Here is a 22,804-nt window from a genome sequence, read left to right on the forward strand (position 1 = left end):
AAAGGCATCTGGGTGGCTCAGTCATTTGAGTGTCTAACCTTTGGTTTTGGCTCAGGTCATGATCTCAGGATCATGAGATCCAGCCACCTGTCACATTCCATGCTCAGAGAGGAGTCTGCTCAAGATTCTCTCTCCCTCTCCCTCTGTCCCTCACCTACTCTCTCTCTCTAAAATAAATCAAATCTCGGGGCGCCTGGGTGGCTCAGTCGTTAAGCGTCTGCCTTCAGCTCAGGTCGTGATCCCAGGGTCCTGGGATCGAGCCTCACATCGGGCTCCCTGCTCCACAGGGAAGCCTGCTTCTCCCTCTCCCACTCCCCCTGCTTGTGTTCCTTCTCTCACTATGTCTCTCTCTGTCAAATAAATAAATAAAAAATCTTAAAAAAATAAAATAAAATAAAATAAATAAAATCTTTGGGGTGCCTGGGTGGCTCAGTCATTAGGCATCTGCCTTCGGCTCAGGTCATGATTAAGGGTCCTGGGATTGAGCCCCGCATCAGGCTCCCTGCTCCGTGGGAAGCCTGCTTCTCCCTCTCCCAGCTTGTGTTCCCTCTCTTGCTGTGTCTCTCTCTGTCAAATAAATAAATAAAATATTTTTAAAATTATTTAAAATAAATAAATAAAATTTTGAAAAAGAACATGTATGTAGAGGCACCTGGGTGGCTCAGTTGTTAAGCGTCTGCCTTTGGCTCAGGTCATGGTCCCAGGGTCCTGGCATCGAGTCCCATATCCGGCTCCCTGCTCATTGGGAAGTCTGCTTCTCCCTCTCCCACTCCCTCTGCTTGTGCTCTCTCTCTCACTGTGTCTCTCTCTGTCAAATAAATAGAATCTTAAAAAAAAAAAGAAAAACACGTTTTAGAAAGTCATCTTTGAGTAATTATTATTTTAACATTTTTTATTATAAAATATACGTAATGAAAAATTTACCATTTTAACCATTTTAACTGTACAGTTCAGTGGCAGTTAAGTACATTCAAATTGTAGTGCAACTGTCAAGACTATCCATCTCCAGAATTCTTACATCACTCAGTGAGGTCCTTCTGTTCCCATGGAGCTTAGGGCCTGGCTTGGTGGCACATGGAAACATTCTGGTTCTCCAAGTGTGAAATCTCTCCAAAAGGACCAAAAGACTGTCCTCTTGGGTCTTTATGAAGGCTTTATTACAAGGTCATGATTGCCTAAGTCACGGGCCACTGGATGATGCAACCTCCAGCTTCTCTCCTTCCCTGGAGGTAGGGCATTGGGAATAGGGACTGAAAGTTCTAATCCTTTATCACGTGATTGCTCCTCCTGGCAACTTGCCTCTGAACCTGGGGTGGGTTTGGAAAGGAAAAATCACCTTCATTAATAACAAGACACTCATTTTACCTTTATAGCTCTGAAGCATTTTCAGGAATTATGGATGAAGACCAATATATCTAAGAAATGATATAATATATAACAATATAACATTTCTTATAAATCACTGTATCACACCGGCAATGAACAAATAGAATTGGAAATTAAAAATATTACCATTTACATTTTAGTACCCTTAAAATGAAATACTTAGGTATCAATCTAACAAAACATATACAAGATATATATGGGGAAAATTACAAAATTCTGATTAAAGATATCAAAGAAGAACTAAATAAATGGATGTACCATGTTCATGAACAGGAAGACTCAATATTATCTAGATGTCAGTTTTCCTCAAATTTACCTATATATTCAACACAATCTTAAAAATCCCAGCAAATTATTTTGTGGATATTGACAAACTGATTCTTTTTTTTTTTAAGATTTTATTTATTTATTTGTGAGAGAGAGAGAGAGAAAGAGCACAAGCAGGAGGAGTGGCAGGCAGAGGGGGAAGCAGGCTCCCCGCTGAGCAGGGAGCCCGATGTGGGATCAATCCCAGGATCCTGGGATCATGACCTGAGCCGAAGGCAGCTGCTTAACCAACTGAGCCACCCAGGCGTCCCTTAGACAAACTGATTCTAAAGTTTGTATGGACAGGCAAAAAAGCCAAAATAGCTAACTAATTCAATATTGAAGAAGAAGAACAAAGTTGAAGACTGACACTACCCAACTTCAAGATTACTGTAAAGCTACAGTGATGAAGACAGTGTGTTACTGGCTAAAGGATTAAAAGATTAATGGAACAGAATAGTGAGCTCAGAAATAGACCCACAAACTCAACTGATCTTTGACAATGTAACAAAAGCAATGCAATGGAGCACAAATAATATTTTCAACAAATATGCTGGAACAACTGGACATCCACATACAAAAAAAAAAAAGAAGAATCTAGACATAGCCTTTATTCCCTTCACAAAAATGAACTCAAAGTGGATCACAGACCTAAATGTACAGCAAAAAAACACTATAAAATTCCTAGAAGATAACATAGGAGAAAACTTAGATAACTTTGGGTATGATGCTAACTTTTTCAATACAAAACCAAAGGCACAATTCATTACAGAAATAAGTGATAAAGCTGGACTTCATTAAAATTCAAAACTTCTGGGTGCCTGGGTGGCTCAGTCAGTTAAGCGTCTGCTTTCCGCTCAGGTCATGATCCCAAGGTCTTGGGATGGAGCCCCACATCAGGCTCCCGGCTCAGTGGGTAGTCTGCTTCTCTCCCACTCCTGCTTCCCTAGTCTCTTTCTCTCAAATGAATAAATAAAATCTTTTTTAAAAATACCGTAACAGTCATAGACACTTCTTAGTATAATCTGCTTTGTTATCATTGTTCACCACTCTCTATAGTCTAAAGATTCAGTAAAAAGCAAGCCCTGGTTTATACTGTTTGTCAATTTCCCTGGTATAAATACTGCCTCCTCTGCCAACTTCAAGCTGCCATCGTGTCACAGAATATGGAGCTTGGAAGAGATGTGTTTTCTGTTCCTAACATACAGATTTGGTAGTCATAAATAACCTCAAGAACATACATAATGGTAAAACATAGTAAAATAACTAGGAAGTGACAATTGCTGACAATCTTTTTTTTAACAGCTTTATTAAAGTAAGTCACTTCTTGTTACTCACAGTAGCTGTTTCCTAAAGCCATGGTTATTCACAGTAGTTATGTACTCTAATGGTTCTGTGTGCACTAATTCAGTGTTCCAGTACTGAATTTTTGCATATAAAACCATTGTTCCTGGAGAAAATACAGATTTGGGTTCCTGAGAGCTTCTAGTCACAACATTTTTGTCAAGTGATCAAAACATAACATTGTTTCAACTGTGTTTCTGTTTAAAGACATCTTGCTTGCTGTGTGTTGATTTATTAACATAGGACTTATGGCCAACAGCACTGTTACTCATGCCTGAACAAAGCGCATCTAACACGTATTTTCTTTCTAAGGCACATCTTAGCCTTGTGCTTAGAAATACTAGACAGCAAGTAAGCATCATATTTGGGGGCCATTTGAAACAGTGAAATCATCAACAAAAAGCAAACATGACACAAGCTGACCACACAAGGACACCTGTTTATAGTATGCAAGCTGAACGGAGAAAGGAACCTTAGCTGTGACAACTGCTACTACTTTTATCTTGAAACTGATGTTCTATCTTAAACAGATTGTATTCTTTTTCTTTTTTTAAAGATTTTATTTATTTATTTGACAGAGAGAGACACGTTGAGTGAGGGAACACAAGCAGGGGGAGTGGGAGAGGGAGAAGCAGGCCTCCCACGGAGCAGGCAGGATGCCGGGCTCAATCCCAGGACCCTGGGCTCATGAACCGAGCCAAAGGCAGACATTTAACGATTGAGCCACCCAGGCGCCCCTAAACAGATTGTATTCTAAAAGGCATATTTGCCTCTCTGATAATTAGTAAAACCAGTTTGACTTGCCACAAATGGAAGTCTACCATGAAATCAAAGTAATGCTCTTAAGTCCCAGGGAGCTTGTGAGGCTTACTTGGGCCTGCTCCCTCTGTTTTTTTTTTGTGGTTTTTTTTTTTTTTAAGATTTTATTTATTTGAGAGAGAGAATGAGACAGAGAGAGAGCATGAGGGGGGGAGGGTCAGAGGGAGAAGCAGACTCCCCGCTGAGCAGGGAGCCCGATGCAGGACTTGATCCCAGGACTCCAGGATCATGACCTGAGCCGAAGGCAGTCGCTTAACCAACTGAGCCACCCAGGCGCCCTGAGAGCAAGTGAGTGGGAGGTGGGGGGTAGAGGGAGAGGAAGAGAGAGAATCTCAAGCAGACTCCATGCTGAGCATGGAGCCTGACACGCAGCTGGAGCTCATGACCCTAATATGACCTGCACTGAAACTAAGAGTTGGATACTTAACCGACTGAGCCACCCAGGAGCCCCTGCTCCCTCTGTTGAAAAGGGAAATCAGTAAAAGGGGTATTAGAGATTCAGCATGCCACCAAGACTCTCTCCAGACAACAGGAAGGAAAAAGGATCAGCTTTTTCAAGGTGTCCACATGTGCCCCCTGATGTTGTATTTGTGTGTCCTCTGAAAGCATCTCCTGAACCAGGGCAGGAGTGTGGCTCAGTCCTCAGGAAACAAGAGAGGATGGTGCAGCCCTTAGGGGCATTTTTACTGAGACTGTATTGTTTTGGAAGATACCTGAGGAACACTGATGGTGCACACACCAGCTCTGCAGTCCCTGTCGCAGAAGTATTTGTGGGTGCACTTTTAGAAGAGGCACATTCCATCTGGTTGGCTGTGGTCTCCTCCAATCCCTATGAAGCCAGTGTTTCTGTAGCAGTTCTGGTTCCCCCTGAACCTTATGGCCTTACAACCAATGACCATCACCTACAGAAATGTGGACATCAGGGCATATGGCTCTTTGCCGGACCTGGGGAAGGGGTTCCCCTCAACAGTGCTGACATCCCCCTGTGATATCCTCTGTGAACAAGGGAAAGAATTCATGCTACTCCCAGAAGCACCTGAGGTTCTCACACCTGTTCCTCCTCAGGGTGACCTCTGAGACTCCCCAAACTCATAGCATCCAGTCTCAAATGAGGACCAGAAAGCTATCCCTGCAGGCTTTCCTAGGAGGTCAGTGGCAGCTGTGCACATTTGGCCAAAAGTGACAAGCTATTTTTGCCATCATACTGTACCTACTGAGGCAGAGAGTTTGAGACTCCCACAAAGATTGTTCATCCTTCATGCTTGTGGAGCACAAATCTATACATAAAACACACCATACAGCAAATAGAACACCTGAAATTAAGAGGACTCAAACAATAAGGCTTTCGTATTATACAAAACAAAGCAGTATGTGGCACACAGCTCAGGCTGTTGACTTAGAAGCTGGAAAAATTCACCATCTGAGAACGTGTCCCTGAAAAAGGTTGTCCTCTGCAAGTTGCCAGCCAAACTCATATGAAATTCCTTTGGGCAAACACTGAGTCAGGTTCTTGCCCAAGCCAGGCAGAGAGAGAGAAACACAGATCCAGAGGGGCTCAGGCTACTCCTCATCTGCTCCAGCATGTGAGAAGAGAGGTCGGCTTCCTTGAGCACAGTGGGGTGGTGACTGATGCACACTGTGGGGACCTGCCAGGCGGTAGAGGTGAAATGGCTTCACCCTGGAAATGGCTTTGACATAACCCTAGAAAGAGCCCTGAGCAGGTTAAGTGTAACATAGCCACACCTGCTTCCCACGGAAGTGAAATTTAGGGGAATTCTCCCTACTGTGGACAACTGGAAGCAGGAGATCAAATTCAGACACATGGCTCCTCAGGGTTTCTTCCAGTGACCTTAAACTGAACAAGGAAATACCACACTCCATTGCACATCTAAGGCCTTTCTCCAATGTGAACTCTACGAGTGTAATGAGGTGAATTCTCCGGGGAAAATATTTCCCACATTCACCACATACATAGGACTTTCCTCCTGTGTGAACTCTCTGATGTCAAATGAGTGCTGAGCTCTTGGTAAAAGATCTGAGAGAAAATTGTTCTCAATTTTTCTCAGTAAGGCCTTTCCCCAGTGTGAACTTGCCAGTGCACAATGAGGGCAGATTTTCATCAAAAGCATTTCCCACATTCAATGTATTCATAATGCCTTTCTCCAGTGTGTACTATCTGTGGTTGAACAAGGATGGAACTATGGCTAAAAGACTACACACATTCACTGCACACGTAACAATTTTCTCTCTGAGAAATTTTTCTCAATTCACTATACTCATAAGGCCTTGACGCAGTGTGAACTCTCCAGTATTCAGGGAAATAATTTCCTTGACGGAATTTTCCACACTCAGTGCATTCATAAGACCTTTCACCAGTGTGACCTCCCAAATGATACAGGAGTTTCCTCCTACGGATAGAAGATTTGCCACATTCATGGTACTTGTAAGGCCTTCCTCCTGTGTAAACTCTTTGATAACAGAGCAGGTATCCATAGATAAAACATTTCCTACAGTTACTGCACTGGTAAGGCCTATCTCCAGCATGAATTCTCTGATGATACCAAAGGTAGAGCTAGAGGTGAAAGATTTCCCACCTTGGTTGCACCTATAAGGCCTTTGTTCTCTGTGAATACTCGTGTTGAGAGAAGTAAGATTGATGGCTAAAGGATTTCCCACATTTAATGTACCCAAAAGGCCTTTTTCCTTTATGAATTCTCTAGTGTAGAATGAGTACCAAACTACTAGTAAAAGATCTCCACATTTACTACATTCATAAGGCCTTTCTCCAGTGTGAACTTGCCAGTGCACAATGAGGGCAGATTTTCATCAAAAGCATTTCCCACATTCAATGTATTCATAATGCCTTTCTCCAGTGTGTACTATCTGTAGTTGAATAAGGATGGAACTATGGCTAAAAGACTACACACATTCACTGCACACGTAACAATTTTCTCCAATAGGACTTCTCTGGGGATAAATGGGGACAAACTTTTGGTTGAAGGGTTTCCCACATTTGCTGCACCTGAACTGCCTTGCCCCAGTATGAACTCCTCGATGTTGACTGAGGGTTGAGTTTTGCCTAAAAGATGTGTCACATTCACCACACACACAAAGCCTGTCACCACTGTGGACTCTCTGGAGAATAACAAGTGAAGATTTATACAGGAATGTTTTCCCCCATTCATGGCACATGAAACAGTCTTCCTATGTTAACACACTGGTCCTGAACAAGTGTGTATGTGGGGTTAAAGGTGTTCTTACATTTTCCCCAGGTGACATAACTTTTTTTGCTTTGAAAAGTTGCCCCACACCGAGTGATTCTGTTTGGCTTCTCTCTGGTGTGAGTGGCCTGTAGTTGGTGTTCTGAGATGGCCAGGAAGGCTTTCTCAACCTCTCCACAGGTGAAGGGCTTGTCTGACACATGTAATTTCCAGCTCTTCATAAACAAGTCCCTGTCCACAGGGCTTCTGAAGGGTTTCACTCCCATGTGCTGTTTCTCATGTTTTCTGAAGTTTGTAATGAAATAAAATCATTTCATACATGCCCCACACCTGAACGCTTTCTGGCTGTTTTCTTTTCCCTGGTGCGCAGCCAAGTGGGAAATGTCTCTCAAGACTGGACCACACATCTCACAGGGGTGGGTCTTCCGGGAAGACAGAGCTGCCTTGGGCGTCCTGGTCTGTGACACGCCTACAGAAGTGCTCTGGGCAAAGGGTGCCTCATCCTCTGCTCCACAGCAGCAACCTGAAGGCGAAGAAGCGCTGGTGAAATTTGTGTTGACTATAGCGAGGGGGTGAGCCCATCACATACATGCACCCGACTCATCTAGGCAGGACTGTATGGCACGCTTTTCTAGGTAAGGGAGTTGGAATCTGGTCAGAGAAGTTGGGCATTTCTGGGCTCCTAAGGCAAAAGAATGGTAGAGACCTCATCGTGGGAAGGACACAAGGATAGTCTATAACACAAAGAAGAGAGGCATATTCTAAAACTTGTTCCTCTGCTAAAGGATTCCTGCAGGACCTTTTCTGCTGGTGACATGAGGGTGTGTAAACTGTATGTCCAAACCCAGGAAAAACTAATTGCAATAGAGCTTCTTCTATTCAAAGCCAATTTAAGGATGTGTGCACGCCTTGTGGCAAGTGTGGGCCAGTGTTGCAGAGCAAGAGAGGAAGACTTATGAGAAAGATGAGTGAGATACAAAGTCCAGAGAGGTAGAGATTATCCCTAGCTGGAAGTCAGAGTAGAAATGACGTAGTAGAATTGACTAGTCAGTAAAGTATCAACAAAGAGAAGGAAAAGCAGAAATGGAGTATGGTATTGGCAACAAGAACAAAATACTGGTTAAATGGGAAACATTCCTGGTATAATCTGAACACACCCTCCCCAGTTTCACCAGGGCCAGACACCTGTAAGCTCATCTGCAGCCTTGGCTACTGAGAATCCCTACAATCTTTGCTGCACCTGACCTCTGCTGATAGTGCTGCACTGTGATCACATGGCTGGTCCCTCCCTAGAGCCAAAATGGCCACAGGCCCTTCAGCTGGTGACCTTGCAACCAACCCAAGGTAAAGGTCTTTCCCCACCAAAACCAGCCTGTAAAAGCTGGAAGAGGTGACTGATCCATCACATGTGGGGACATCAAAAAAAAGGCTATCAGGACCACACAAAAAAATCAAGGAAATGGGACATAACCAGAGGAGCACAGTAAGTTTCCAACACGTGAACCCAAAGAAACACAGATCTACAAGCTGCAGGACAAATAATTTAAAATTGTTTAAGGGGGTGCCTGGGTGGCTCAGATGGTTAAGCGTCTGCCTCTGGCTCAGGTCATGATCCCAGGGTCCTGGGATTGAGCCCAGCGTTGGGCTCCCTGCTTGGCAGGAAGTCTGCTTCTCCCTCTTGCTCTGCCTCTGCCCTTGCCCCTGCTTGTCTTCTCTCTCCCTCTCTCTCAAATGAATAAATAAAATCTTAAAAAAAAACTTTAAAAAATAAAATAAGGGCGCCTGGGTGGCTCAGTTGGTTAAGCGACTGCCTTCAGCTCAGGTCATGATCCTGGAGTCCCGGGATCGAGTCCTGCATCGGGCTCCCTGCTCAGCAGGGAGTCTGCTTCTCCCTCTGACCCTCTTCCCTCTCGTGCTCTCTATCTCTCATTCTCTCCCAAATAAATAAATAAAATCTTAAAAAAAAAAAGAATGGTTTAAAAAAAATAATAAAAAATAAAAAAATAAAATAAAATTGTTTAAGGAAGCTCAGCCAGGGCACCTGGGTGGCTCAGTCATTAAGCGTCTACCTTCGCCTCAGGTCTTGATCCCAGGGTCCTGGGATTGAGCCCCGCATCGGGCTCCCTGCTCAGTGGGAAGCCTGCTTCCCCGTCTCCCACTCCCCCGGCTTGTGTTCCCTCTCTCTCTGTCAAATAAATAAATAAAATCTTAAAAAAAAAAAAAAAAAGAAACTGTTAGAAAATAAGTTTCCCACATGGGATAAAACTTCCCTAATTTCCGGTGATCAAGACACCCACTTCACTGGGCAAATCATACAAGCCTTAATGAATACCTCGCAAACTTCTGGGAATTATCACTGTCCCTATCACTCTCAATCATCAATCAAGGTTGAGAGAACTAATAGGATCCTAAAACTTAAAATCTGTAAGCTTGCTGAAACTACTGTACTCCCTTGGCCTACGGAATTACCTGTGACTCTGCCGACTATTTGCAGTAGACCCTCCAGAAAACATAAACTCACTCCTTATGAGATAGTCACCAGTAAACCAATGTCTACTGGCTGATCCCACTTTCTGCTGATCCCTTGTTATCCCATACTAATATAACCAGTGATTGTAAGTCTTTAATGTCTTACGCTAAAGCCTATCATCAGGTTAGCAGCTTTCCCTGTTCCCAATTCAAATGATTCTGTTAATCAGTCTGGAGCCTGGTGACTGGGTATTTTGGAAACATCACAAGAGAAAAACAGCTCTTGAGCCCCACTGCAAAGGACCTTCTCAAGTGTTCCTGACCACTGATACTAATGGAAAACTAGAGGGCATTGAGTCTTAAATACACATCTCACAGCTAAAGTCACCAGCTGACTTCTGGTCCTGTATTGATGGTGGAGACCTTCAAATAAAACCAACAAATAAGAGAAGCAGCTGACATTGAGGTAGACTGCTTCCACCCAAAATGCCAGATCAAGACTTCAGATTTTAAGCATGAAATCCTTTTTTCATTTTCTTTCCTTTTACTGTGGCATTGACCTGGAAAGAAAACGCCTTCAGTATCTCCCAGGCCATTGCTAAGGCGGTAACCTTTCAGACTGCTGGATTCATCATCAAAGATCCCAATCCCATGGAAAAAATATCTAGTGTTTGAAAATAGCTGGTTATCATAAGTTTAAATGAGAAAGATTATTTAAGTATATGCATTATTTCAAGGATGGAATTGTTTTGGGGTTTTTTTTTGCAGATTATCTGAAATTATGTTTTTCCAAATTTAAAAAAAATATGTGATTGTAGAGAGACTATTATACTCAAAGTCACTTCCTACAACTAAGTCTTAGAAGTTTGTGAGAAATCATGCCTTTTGGCATCCTTCTCAAGTCTAAAATTCTCAGATTCTAATGTAGAAATAAGACAGTGGACATACAATGAAATGACTCAAGTTAATATAAGCTAATAATTAGAAGAGGAATATCCTTATTCCTATAAAAACCTAGAATGTCAATGTATTTTTTTGAGCTAATAAATGTTAGTTTGCTTCAACTACTCTTAATCCTGGTCCCTTCGCTTAAAGGCAAGTTTTATTCTAGCTCTATCATAGTATGACACATACATAAGATACATTTGGTACATATTATATTTAAATAGTAGCTATCCAGGCTATATAGCTCAAAGCCTTTTCACAAGCAAACTAAGACATCTTATTGATCAACTACCCTGGATTTATATTGTACAGACATACCTACCCGGAGGCATTCATGGCTCAGGATTTGCTTCCTTTGGCAAGGCCATAGTTTCCTGCTTATAGGAGTAAATGTAAAGGCAATTATGATCAGAAGCTCATCCTTAACTTTGGAAGATATTATATAATTTATTGCTAAGACAACTGTTTCCAAAAAAGATCTTTAGACTCTGGCCAAAGTTGTTGTTGTTTTTAAAGATTTTGTTTATTTATTTAGACAGAGCGCACAGGGAGCTTGAACTCACAACCCTGAGATCATGACCTGAGCTGAAATCAAGAGTCAGACGCCTAACTGACTGAGCCACCCAGGCGCCCCCAAAGTTGTTCTTAATAATAGAAGAGCTCTTGAGTACCTGTAGCTGTGACCAACACCACCTACGGTACCTGGATTAACACCTGCATAAGTTGAAATTCAATTATATAAGATCACAGAACAAGCCACTTGGTGGCCTAAGAAATGATTCCTTCCACAAGGTCTTTCTTTGACTTATTGGATCGGGTCTTAGGGACCATGGCTCCAAAGTGCACTCCAAACATCAGGAATTATCCCGTTTATAATAATCTCCGTGCCATGTATTCTCTCAAAATTATGCCTTTTGGCCGCAGCTCACAAGCAAATCCCCTCCCTCCTCTAGGTTTTCAGCATTCTTTGGGGGAGGCGCCTAGCCATGCTCTGACTGGTCAGGATGGAGAAAACCCTTCCGCTGGACTCGAGCGGGCTGCCAACTACATTACCCAGATCAGGCGCGCAGTGGACCCGATGGAAGCGTTTCTGTGGTGATTTGTCGCTGAGGGGCGGGACTTCCGGCCTCGTCCTTGTGGCCTCCTTCTTGCAGCTCTGGCGCGTGCGGGGCCGAGACTGAAGGGACGGAACTGTCAAGGCTTAGAAGTCGTTGTCCCCACGGCAGAGAGGCGGGTCCGCGGCTGGCGACGCCGCCCGGGCTGCCCCGCGCCGGGCCGGGCCGGGGACCGCCGAGCCGGGTGTCCGCTCCGCCCACCGAGTCCGACGGCGGCGGCCGCGCCCAGGGAGCCGCCGCAGGTAAGCGCTCGTCCCCCGGGCCCTCCCCGCCGTCCCCCCACCCAGACCCCGGAGGCCCGAGCGCGGGGCGCCGGCTCGCGGCCCTGCGGCCCAGGCCCCGGCGTCGGACGGGGCGGCGGCGCTGGGCGGGGGCCCCGTGTGCGAGCGCCGGCGTGCCGGCGTGAGGAGCGGGCTCCGGGCCGGGGGGCCTGAGGCGGGAGGAGGCCGGAGGGGGCCTGAGGCGGGAGGAGGCTGCCCGCAGGCGACAGAGGGCGTGAGGCGGGAGGGAGGCTGCCCGCAGGCGACAGAGGGCGTGAGGCGGGGTCGCGCCTGGACTGGCGGGCCGAGGTGCCGTACCTTCGTTCTGAGGGCCCTGGGAGCCATGGGAGGATCGTAACAGGAAGACCCAAGTCCGGCCTTCCCACGCTGCTGAGAGAACGCTGATCCATAACCCCGCTGACGTGTTCCCAGGGTTGTGGTTTCCTATTCGTCTAAATTCCATTTCCTCAGCCCCTGAGTTTGGAGATGGAGAAACCCACAGCCCAGGGTGTGAAGTCCACGTCAGGTTTTATATGTTACCCATGGAAACAGGTGTGGAGGGTTCTATCAGGGCAGGAGCTGGTACCGAGATGTGGAAAGGCTCCGGTAGAACTGAGACGGGGGTGGTTAGGAAACCACCAGGCTGTCTTTTGTGTGGGAACAAAAAGCAGGCGTGCGGAAGTCACGACTGGAATGGCCACCGGAGAAGCTGTGTCTATTCTGTAAGTCCTCAGAGATACGGATCAGAGGAGAGATGACATATGTCTGGAATATTCAATGCTCTAAGGCTTGGGACAGATTTATGATTTTACACTTAGAAATGAAGTACTCCAAGTTGACATTTCTGTAGATGAGAATCCTTTTAAAATCATATGAAATATTAAGATAATTATGGAAGTGCAAAAGTAAAAAAAATGGTAATCCTGTACGAAGCTTTCTATTTAAATATTTAGAGAAAATATCTTAATGAAATAAAATTTTTTTTAAGATTTTATTTATTTATCTGACAGAGAGGCACAGCCAGAGGGGGAACACAAGCAGGGGGAGTGGGAGAGGGAGAAGCGGGCTTCCCGCGGAGCAGGGAGCCCGATGCGGGGCTCGATGCCATGACTCCGGGATCATGACCTGAGCCGAAGGCAGATGCTCAACGACTGAGCCACCCAGGCGCCCCTTAATGAAATAAACATTTGAAAAACAAATTGATACTAAGAAATATGACAAGAATTGAAAGAAATCCAAAAACATCAGGAATTGTGAAAAGCAGACCCAAATAAATACAGATGCAAGCCATTTTTTATATAGAAAGTTTAGATACTATAAATACAACTACTACAAAAAGACAATTTGTGTATTTCAAACAAAAATGCTAATATTACTGAGGTTACTAATTCAAATTGAGAGCCCAAAAATAAACACACACTTATCATTTAATCTATGACAAAGGAGGTGGTGGGGAAAAGACAGTCTCTCCAATCAGTGGTATTGGGAGAACTGGACAGCTACATGGCAAAAAAATGAAACTGAACCACTTTCTTACACCATTCAGAAAAAAATAAACTGAAAATGGATTAAAGACCTAAATATAAGACCTGAAACCATGAAACTAAAAGGAAAACAGGTAGTAATGGCATGGATATCAACCTTAGCAATATTCTTTTGAATCTGTCTTCTCAGACAAGGGAAACAAAAGCAAAACTAAACAAATGGGACTAAATCAAACTAAAAAGCTTTTGCATGGCAAAGCAAGCCATCAACAAAAGAAAAAGGCAAAGATATTTGCTAATGATGTATCCAATTTGGGATTAATATCCAAAATATATAAAGAACTCCATACCTCAACACCAAAAATCCCTAAAAAGTCCAGTTAAAAATTGGCAGAAGACCTGAATGGACATTTTTCCAAAAGACCTGTGAAAGAATGCTCAATATGACTAATCATCAAGGAAATGCAAATCAAAACCACAATGAGGTATCAGTCAGAGTGGCTAGTATCAAAAAGACAAGAAATAAGCGTTAGCAAGGATATGGAGAAAAGGGAACCCTCATGCACTGTTAGTGGGAATGTAAATTGGTGCAGCTACTCTGGAAAGCAATACTGAAGTTCCTAAAAAAAACTAAAGATAGGGGCGCCCGGGTGGCTCAGTCATTAAGCATCTGCCTTCGGCTCAGGTCATGATCCCAGGGTCCTGGGGTCCAGACCCACATTGGGCCCCTGCTCAGCAGGAAGCCTGCTTCTCCCTCTCCCACTCCCCCTGCTTGTGTTCCCTCTAAATAAAATCTTTAAAAAAACTAAAAAATAGAATGACACAGCCCAATAGCTCCAATTCTGGATATTTACCTGAAGAAAACAAAACACTAATTCAAAAAAAGAAGTGTACCCCTTTATTTATTGCATTATTTACAGTAGACAAGATATTGAACCAAAGTGTCCATTGATAGATGAATGGATAAAGATGTGATACACACACACACACACACACACACACACACACACAATGGACTATTACTCAGCCATTAAAAAAAAAATCTTGCCATTCTGATGGAGAAGGATACCGCATGATTTCACTTACATGTGGAATCTAAAAAAAAAAAACCACCACCAAGGAGAGAAATTGACTCATAGAAAACTAGTGGTTGCCAGGGAGGAAGGGGTAGGGGGATAGGCAAAATAAGTGAAGGAGATTAATTAGTACAAACTTCCCATTATAAAATAAGGAAGTCACAGAGATGAAAAGTACAGCATAGGTAATATAGTCAATATTGTAATGATTTTGTATGGTGACAGATGGTAACTACACATATGGTGAGCATTTCATGATGTATGTGTCAAATCAATATGTTATACATCTGAAATATATTACATGTCAACTATACCTCAAAAATGTTTTTAAAAAGAAAAAATGTATTCTAAAGGGTAATAAATGTAAGTTTATTGAGAAATCTTACATTTATATCTAACAACTTATTCTGGAAAGGAAACCAGAATGGGTTAGTGGTACACAGTAGACAGCCTGGGAACACATCTGACATCTATATATTGGTAAACTTTTATAAACATATATGTATTAAATTTGATTATCAACTTGTAGAGAAAATAATGAAATAAAATATTAAGATGGATTGCAAATGAGAAAGAAAAAACTCAATTTATATCTCAGATCAAATAGAAAATTAACTGCATCAAGCTGAACATGGAAACAAAAAGCCTAAGATTATTTAAGAAAAAAAAAATTTTTTTAACAAACCTGCACTTGAAATGTGCGAGTCATTACAAGACCCCAATTTAAAACCACAGAATACGCTTTTCACTTTTTTAAAATAAAAATATATGCAGAATACAAAGACAACTAAAAAATTTAATCACAAAAAAGACTTATGTAATGTAAAAAGAACTATTTTCAGTATCCATACAAGCTATTAAAGTTTTAAGACAGGCAATTTTTGTGAAAACTACCCAGTATATGGAGATACACACAACTATACAATATAATTTGTGAAAATTTCATTTTGATTTCAAAATTTACCTTTAACACATTCAAAACTAAAGTGGACTGAAATTTTTAAATGTTTCAAAAACATTCTAATTGTAGAAAACATAGTTATATATTTATTACTTTATCATTTCTACTTTATATCAGCCACGTTTCACTGAATGTTTTAAAAATGTATTTGGAAGCTTTCCAGTGCACTCTAACAAAATTCATTAAAATAAGAATGCTTTTTGTTTTTCCAAGTGGTCATTTGTTGTATACATCATGTTAAACAGTTTAAGTTTTAAATAAGTAAAACTTGCATTGAATTTTTGGGGAAAAAAAATGACTCTTAATGAACCAAAACATAGCTATGTGAAAAGAATCTCTGGTGTGTGGCATAACATACCTTTATAGTGTTGATCATTTCGCATTTAAGCATCACAAATCAAATTTGTCTGAAGAGAATTCATCTGGCAGGGCAAGCAGAGGTCCATAAGAAGAGCTCTCTCAGTACATATGAAAATGAATCAGGGCACCTGGGTGGCTCAGTTGGTTAACCATCTGACTTCAGCTCAGGTCATCATCTCAGGGACTTGGAATCAAGCCCTGCATGGGGCTCTCTGCTCAGCGGGAAGCCTGCTTCTCCCTCTCCTCCTCCCCCCACTGGCGTGTGCTCTATCTCAATTAAAAAAAAATATTTCTGTGATAATCCACCAATTGGTTATCATGCTCTTGGTGTCACAGAGTGATTCAGAAGAGAAAATAAGCTAGGTCACACATAGATGGATTAGACAAAATTGCACAGTAAATATATTGATTTATGTGGCACTCTATAGAATGAACAAAACTTAGGATATTACTAATGCAATATAAATGCCAATAACTGAGAGCTAAGCACAGTAAGAACTGTGAAAAGGAAAGTTATGTTAATATTTATATTAAAAACTTGATATAAAAACATTATATACAAGCTCAAAATCCCATGGAATTCTGTCATGAGTAAGTGATCAGTGTTTTGTTATTTTATTGATGCTCCCAGGGGCCAAGGTAAACACCATCATCACTTCTATGTCATAGTCAGCAAACTGAGGTTCAAGGGGCTCTGGGGAGTTGTCCAGATATTCCCAGGAATCCACAGAGACCTCAGTACTGTGCAGACCCTCCTCCCTGCAGGTGGATTTTGGAGACTGACCTGGATTAGGGGCTCCTGAGCAGCTCAATTCCTGACACACCTGGGGGCACAGTGGTCTGGTGGTGGTAACAGGGAGAGCTGTAGGGGACTGGCTCTAGGATGCTCCCCACAGGTAGAACTATACAGGAATGGACACCTCAACTCTTCACAATTTCCAATGGACCAGGGATAAGGCAGCTCCTAATTCCCATTTTACATAGGATGAAACTGAGGCCCTGGATGGGGGCACGTGCCTGTGGGTCTAATTAATGACCTCTACATCACCCCCTAGCCAGGCTTTGGGGCTCAAAGTAAAGCCCAGCCCATACTGATGCAACCTTGTCCCCCATCTGCTCCAACCCACCAACCCCAGTGGTGATAAACCAGGAAAATGGGTAACCACTACTAGGCAAGGCTTTATTGTATTCTTCAATGACTGGACTTGAGAATGTGATGGAGAGGGGCCCCTTGGTGGCTCAGGCGGTTGTGACTGCCTTTGGCTCAGGTCATGATCCCAGGATCCTGGGATTGAGCCTCAAGTCGGGCTCCCCGCTCAGCCGGGAGTCTGCTTCTCCCTCTCTCTCTGCCCCACCCTGCCCCCCACTAGTTCTTGCTCTCTCCCTCAGATAAATAAAATCTTTAAAAAAATGTGATAGAGGTATGTGAGCGGCTTAGTCTGTTAAGCATCTGCCTTCGGCTCAGGTCATGATCTCTGGTTCCTGGGATCCAGTCCCACATCTGGCTTCCTGCTCAGCAGGGAGTCTGCTGCTCTCTCTCTCTACCTCTGCCCCTCCCCACTGCTCATTCTAATAAATAAATTAAAAAAATAAAAAAAGAATGTGATGGAGAACATGTTAATGCAGAAAAAATTTAAAAGGCTACAGCTGTTCAATCCGTTGTGAATAGCGCATGCACACGCACACACACTTGTTTCATTGTCCTATCTGCTAAAGGAAAATAGCCGAAGCTCAAAGAATAAGAAAAAGATATGCGCAGGCATTTTACCAAAGTTGTAGATAGCAAATGAGCATCTGAAAAAATGCCCATTGTGAATCCTTACAGAAATGCAATTAAAACAAAATGAGAGAACACTAAAAACTTATTAAAAAGGCTAAAATTAAAATGGCCAAATGAAGTATTCAGAATATGGAGGAAATGGAACTCTCATACACTGCTGGGAAGATGCAAAAGGTATAATCAAAAGTAAAACATTTACCTGTCCTGTAACCCAGACATTTCACTCTTAAGTTCCTGACAGAAGATCAAAGAAACATACATTCACATAAAGAACACAAATGTTTATGCTAGCTTTATCTTAAATAGTCAAAGTCTAGAAAAAACCCAAATCCCCATACACAGATAAATGGATAAACTGGTATATCCAAAAATACTACTCAGCAAAAAACACAAAAAACCCGACTACCCATATAGTATCATTGATGAATCTCAAATAATTGTGACACATAAGGAAAAACAAAATACTCAATTCCAAACATAGATTCAAAAAATTCAAAGGTATCCATCCACCTATTTTAAGAGAAAGTAAATCAGTGGTTACCTGAAGGGTGGGAGGGGCAAGGGAGATTATAAAAGGACATGAGGTAAACATAATGTGACAGATACGGTCATTATCAGGACTATGATGATGGTTTCAGAAGTTCGTAACTATATCAAAACTTGCCAAATTATACTGTAAATATATGCAGATTAGTACATATAAACCATATCTCAATAAAGCTTTAAAAATGGCTCAAGACAATGTCTTTGTCCCACTTTTTGGAAAATAGGTTTGACAACCCCACACGGACTCCATCTCTCTTTCTCATGCCTACGAAGATACTACCCCAGTGGCAGCAGATGTGGAGAACAATGAAGAATATTTCTAAACAAGTCAAAAGGAATGCTTCCTGGGTCACAAGTGCCATATCCCAGAAATACAGATCCCCCTTTATCTTTTTTCCCCGCATCTGTGGTAGTGGCTTTGAGGCAAACATCACTGAGAGAAAACCACAGAACCTTTTGATTATTTTAGTTTTTATTTTTTTCTCTGACAATGACTACCTACACAAGATAAATATGCCTGGAGGTCCTGAGATTTGTATACACACTGATTCTACAGTCACTGTCACAGAAACTTGTCTGGATCCATTTTTAGAAGAGGCACATTCTACTTAGATGCAGTCTCCTCCACTTCCTATTAAGCCAGGTTTCTGTACCAATTATGGCTTCCCCTGCACACTGTGGTTCTTAAAACCAGTGACCCTAGCCCAACAGATTGTGGACATCAGGGCACATAGCTGTTTGTAAAGCTGAAGAACATAACCCCTCAACAATGCTGACATCCCCTGTGATGTCTCCTTTGAGTAAGGGGAAGAAATTCCTGCTCCTTTCAGAAGCATCTGAGGATCTCACAACTGCCCCCTCCTTGGGGGTCATCACTGAAACTCCTAAAACACAAAGCATCCAGATCTCAAATGAAAACCAGAAAGCCCTGCAGCTTTTCAGAGGTTGTAGGGCAGCAATGCAAATTTGGTCAAAACTGGCAAGCTATTTTCTGCCATCCTCAAGTACAGACAATTTTAGACTCCTAAAAAGTTCACCCAGTGATGCTTGTTGAGCCCAAATCCGTATATAAACTACCCCACAGAGTAAGTAGAACATCTAAGATTAAAGAGTACTTAAAGAGTAAGACCTTGATAGTCACATAAGCCAAAGCAATGTGCGGCATTTACCGTTTTGGACTTGGAAGCTGAAAAAACTCATCACAAGTGTCACATGAGACTAACATGTCCCTGAAAAAGGTAGTCATTCTCTGTAAGCTGCCAGCCAAACCCATATTTCCTGGGTCATCAGTGATTCAGGTCCATACCCAAGGTACTTAAGGAGATGGGGAAGCTGACCCCAAGGGCTCAGGTTATACCTAATTTGTTCTAATTCATGAGAGAACAAAGGTCAGCTTCACTGAATACATTGTGGAGGTGATGGATGCATACTTTGTGGACCTGCCAGGCAGGAGAGGTGAAAAGGCTTTGGTCACAAATCTAGCAGTGAGCTAAATCTAGAAAGAGCCCTGGACAGCTTAGAAAGTGCAACATATTTACACAAGCTTACTACAGTACTGAAACTTCCAAGGGATATCCCACTGTGCATGTTTAGATATCTGAGATTCAGTTCAGATAGATGGCTCCTCAGCGTTCCCTCCAGTGTTGTTAACAGTAAATAGGAAATTACACATTCCCTGCACACCTAAGGCCTTTCTCTAGTGTGAACTCTTTGATGTTGAGAGAGGGTAGATTTTCGTGTAAAAAACTTCCCACATTCACTACACTCGTAAGGCCTTTCTCCAGTATGACCTCTCCGGTGTTGACTGAATTGGGAACTATCCCTGAAGGATTTTCCACATTCACTGCACTCATAAGGCCTTTCTCCAGTGTGAACTCTCTGATGATAACGTAGTTTGGAGCTGGAGATAAAAGATTTTCCACATTCACTACACCTGAAAGGCCTATCTCCTGCATGAACTCTCTGATGATAACGAAGGGTAGAACTGGAGGTAAATGATTTCCCACATTCGCTGCATTCATAAGGCCTTTTACCTGCATGAACTCTCTGATGATAAGAGAGGGTAGCGCTACTGGTAAAAGACTTTCCACATTCACTGCACACATAAGGTCTTTCTCCTGTGTGAACTCTCTGGTGTCGAATCAGTATTGAGCTATTGGTGAAAGATTTCCCACATTCACTGCACTGATAAGGTTTTTCTCCCCTATGAACTCTATGATGATAACCAAGGCCAGAGACAGATGTAAAAGATTTCCCACAAGCACTACACTCATAAGACCGTTCGCTATTATGAATTCTCTGGTGTATTGACAGGGAAGATTTTTGGCTAAATGTCTTCCCACATTCACTGCATTCATAAGGCCTTTCTCCCGTGTGAGTTCTCCGGTGTTTATTGAATTGTGATCTATCCTTAAAGGATTTCCCACATTCAGTGCACTCATAAGGCCTTTCTCCACTGTGAACTCTGTGATGATAACGAAGGCTGGCACTAAAAGTAAAAGATTTCCCACATTCACTGCACTTGTAAGGCCTTTCTCCTGTGTGAACTCTCTGATGATAACGGAGAGTGGAACTGGAGGTAAAAGACTTCCCACATTCATTGCATTCATAAGGCCTTTTACCTTCATGAACTCTTTGGTGGTAACAGAGCGTGGAGCTACAGGTAAAAGATTTCCCACATTCACTGCACACATACGGTTTTTCTCCTGTGTGAACTCTCTGGTGTTGAATGAGCGTCCACCTATTGTTAAAAGATTTCCCACATTCACTACACTTGTAAGGCCTTTCTCCTGTGTGAACTCTCTGATGTAAAATGAGGTTATTTCTTCGGATAAAGGATTTCCCACATTCACTACACTCGTAAGGCCTTTCTCCAGAATGAACTCTATGATGATAATGGAGGTCAGACCTAGAAATAAAAGATTTCCCACATTCACTGCACTCATAAGGCCTTTCTCCAGTATGAACTCTCTGGTGATAACGGAGGGCAGAACTAGTGGTAAAAGATCTCCCACATTCACTACACTCATAAGGTCTTTCTCCAAGGTGACCTCGATGATGATACTGGAGAGTGGAGCTACACGTAAAAGATTTCCCACATTTACTGCACACATAAGGCTTTTCTCCTGTGTGAATTCTCCGGTGTCGAATGAGTGTCCACCTATTGTTAAAAGACTTCCCACATTCACTACACTCATAAGGCCTTTCTCCAGTGTGAACTCTGTGGTGGTAACGCAGGCTGGAGCTAAAGGTAAAAGATTTCCCACATTCACTACACTCATAAGGTCTTTCACCTGAGTGAACTCTTAGGTGTATAATGAGGTTATTTCTTCGAGTAAAGGACTTGCCACATTCACTGCACTCGTAAGGCCTTTCTCCAGTGTGAACTCTGTGATGATAACGGAGAGCAGTACGAGTGATAAAAGATTTCCCACATTCACTGCACTCATAAGGCCTTTCTCCCGAATGAACTCTCTGATGATAACGGAGGTCAGACCTAGAGATAAAAGATTTCCCACATTCACTGCATTCATAAGGCCTTTCTCCTGTGTGAGATCTCTGATGATAACTGAGGGCAGAGATAGAGGTAAAAGATTTTGCACAGTCACTACACTTGTAAGGCCTTTCTCCAGTTTGAACTCTACATGGAATCAACACTGAGCTATGGCTAAAAGATTTTGCACATTCACTGCACACATAACTGTTTTCTCCATTGTGCCATTTCTGGGGATGAATGAGGACAGATTTGTGGCTTAAGGATTTCCCACATTTGCTGCACTTGTATTGCCTGGACCCAGTGTGAGTCTTTCCATGTTGACTGAGGGTTGAGCTCTGCCTAAGGGATTTTCCGCATTCACCAAACTCATGATGTCTTTTTCCAGTATGGAATCTCTGGTGTATAGCAAATGAAGATTTGTACCTGAATGTCTTCCCACATTCATTGCACACAAAACTGTGGTCCTGAACAAGTGTGTGTTTGGGACCAAAGGCTTTCTTGAATTCTCCCCAGGTGTAATGACTTTTTTTGCTTTGTAAAGATGCCCTGCACTGGGTGATTGTGTGTGGCTTCTCCCCAGTATGTGTGGCCTCTTGATGCAGATGCCCCAAGCTAGACAGGAAGTCCTTCTCAACCTCTCCACAGGTAAAGGGCTTTCCTGAATCATGGATTCTGCAGCTCTTCACAAAAGAGGCCTTGTCCACACTGCATCTAAACGGTTTCTCTCCCACGTGCTGCTCCTGCTGCTGAGACTTTATGTTGAAATAAAATCGTTTCGCACATGCCCCACACCTCATCAGTTTCTGGTTGTTTTCTTTTCCCTGGTGCACAGCCAAGTGGAAAATGTCTCTCAAGACTGGACCACACATCTCACAGGGGTGGGTCTTCCGGGAAGACAGAGCTGCCTTGGGCGTCCTGGTCTGTGACACACCTATAGAAGTGCTCTGTTCAAAAGGTGCCTCCGTATCCTCTGCTCCACAGCAGCAACCTGAACGCAAAGAAATGCTGGTGAAATATGTGTTGACTACAGTGAAGGGGTGAGCCCATCACATATATGCATCCATCTCATCTAGGCAAGAGTATATGACATGCTTTTCCAGACACAGCAGTTGGAATTCAGTTGAAGGAACAGCCACTGTGCATTATTTGACCCCTAAGGCCACAGAATGGTGGAGACCTCACCAGGGGAAGGATACAAAGACAGGATATGAGACAAGAAAGAGAGGCAAGGACTAC

At 42.8% G+C, this 22,804-nt stretch overlaps 1 protein-coding gene across 10 annotated transcripts in view; it reads right to left on the bottom strand.

Annotated features, from left to right (window-relative positions):
* Positions 1-22,804, bottom strand: part of LOC112806821 (zinc finger protein 552-like) — a 124,767-nt gene that overhangs the window by 2,013 nt on the left and 99,950 nt on the right. For 9 of the 10 annotated variants that reach the window (XM_073888960.1, XM_073888954.1, XM_073888956.1 and 6 more), the window contains one exon: positions 14,225-22,556. In XM_073888960.1, coding sequence (XP_073745061.1) covers positions 19,756-22,556 — 2,801 coding nt within the window. In that variant the 3' untranslated portion in view covers positions 14,225-19,755. Of the gene's footprint in view, positions 1-652; positions 827-924; positions 1,308-7,406; positions 7,600-14,224; positions 22,557-22,804 lie in introns of those variants that run through there. The other variant, XM_025849242.2, reaches the window with a different exon arrangement.

This window comes from Callorhinus ursinus, unplaced genomic scaffold (assembly GCF_003265705.2).
Source record: "Callorhinus ursinus isolate GAN/ISIS: 27379988/994484 unplaced genomic scaffold, GSC_fseal_2.0 scaffold100, whole genome shotgun sequence".
Classification (NCBI taxonomy): Eukaryota; Metazoa; Chordata; class Mammalia; order Carnivora; family Otariidae; genus Callorhinus; species Callorhinus ursinus.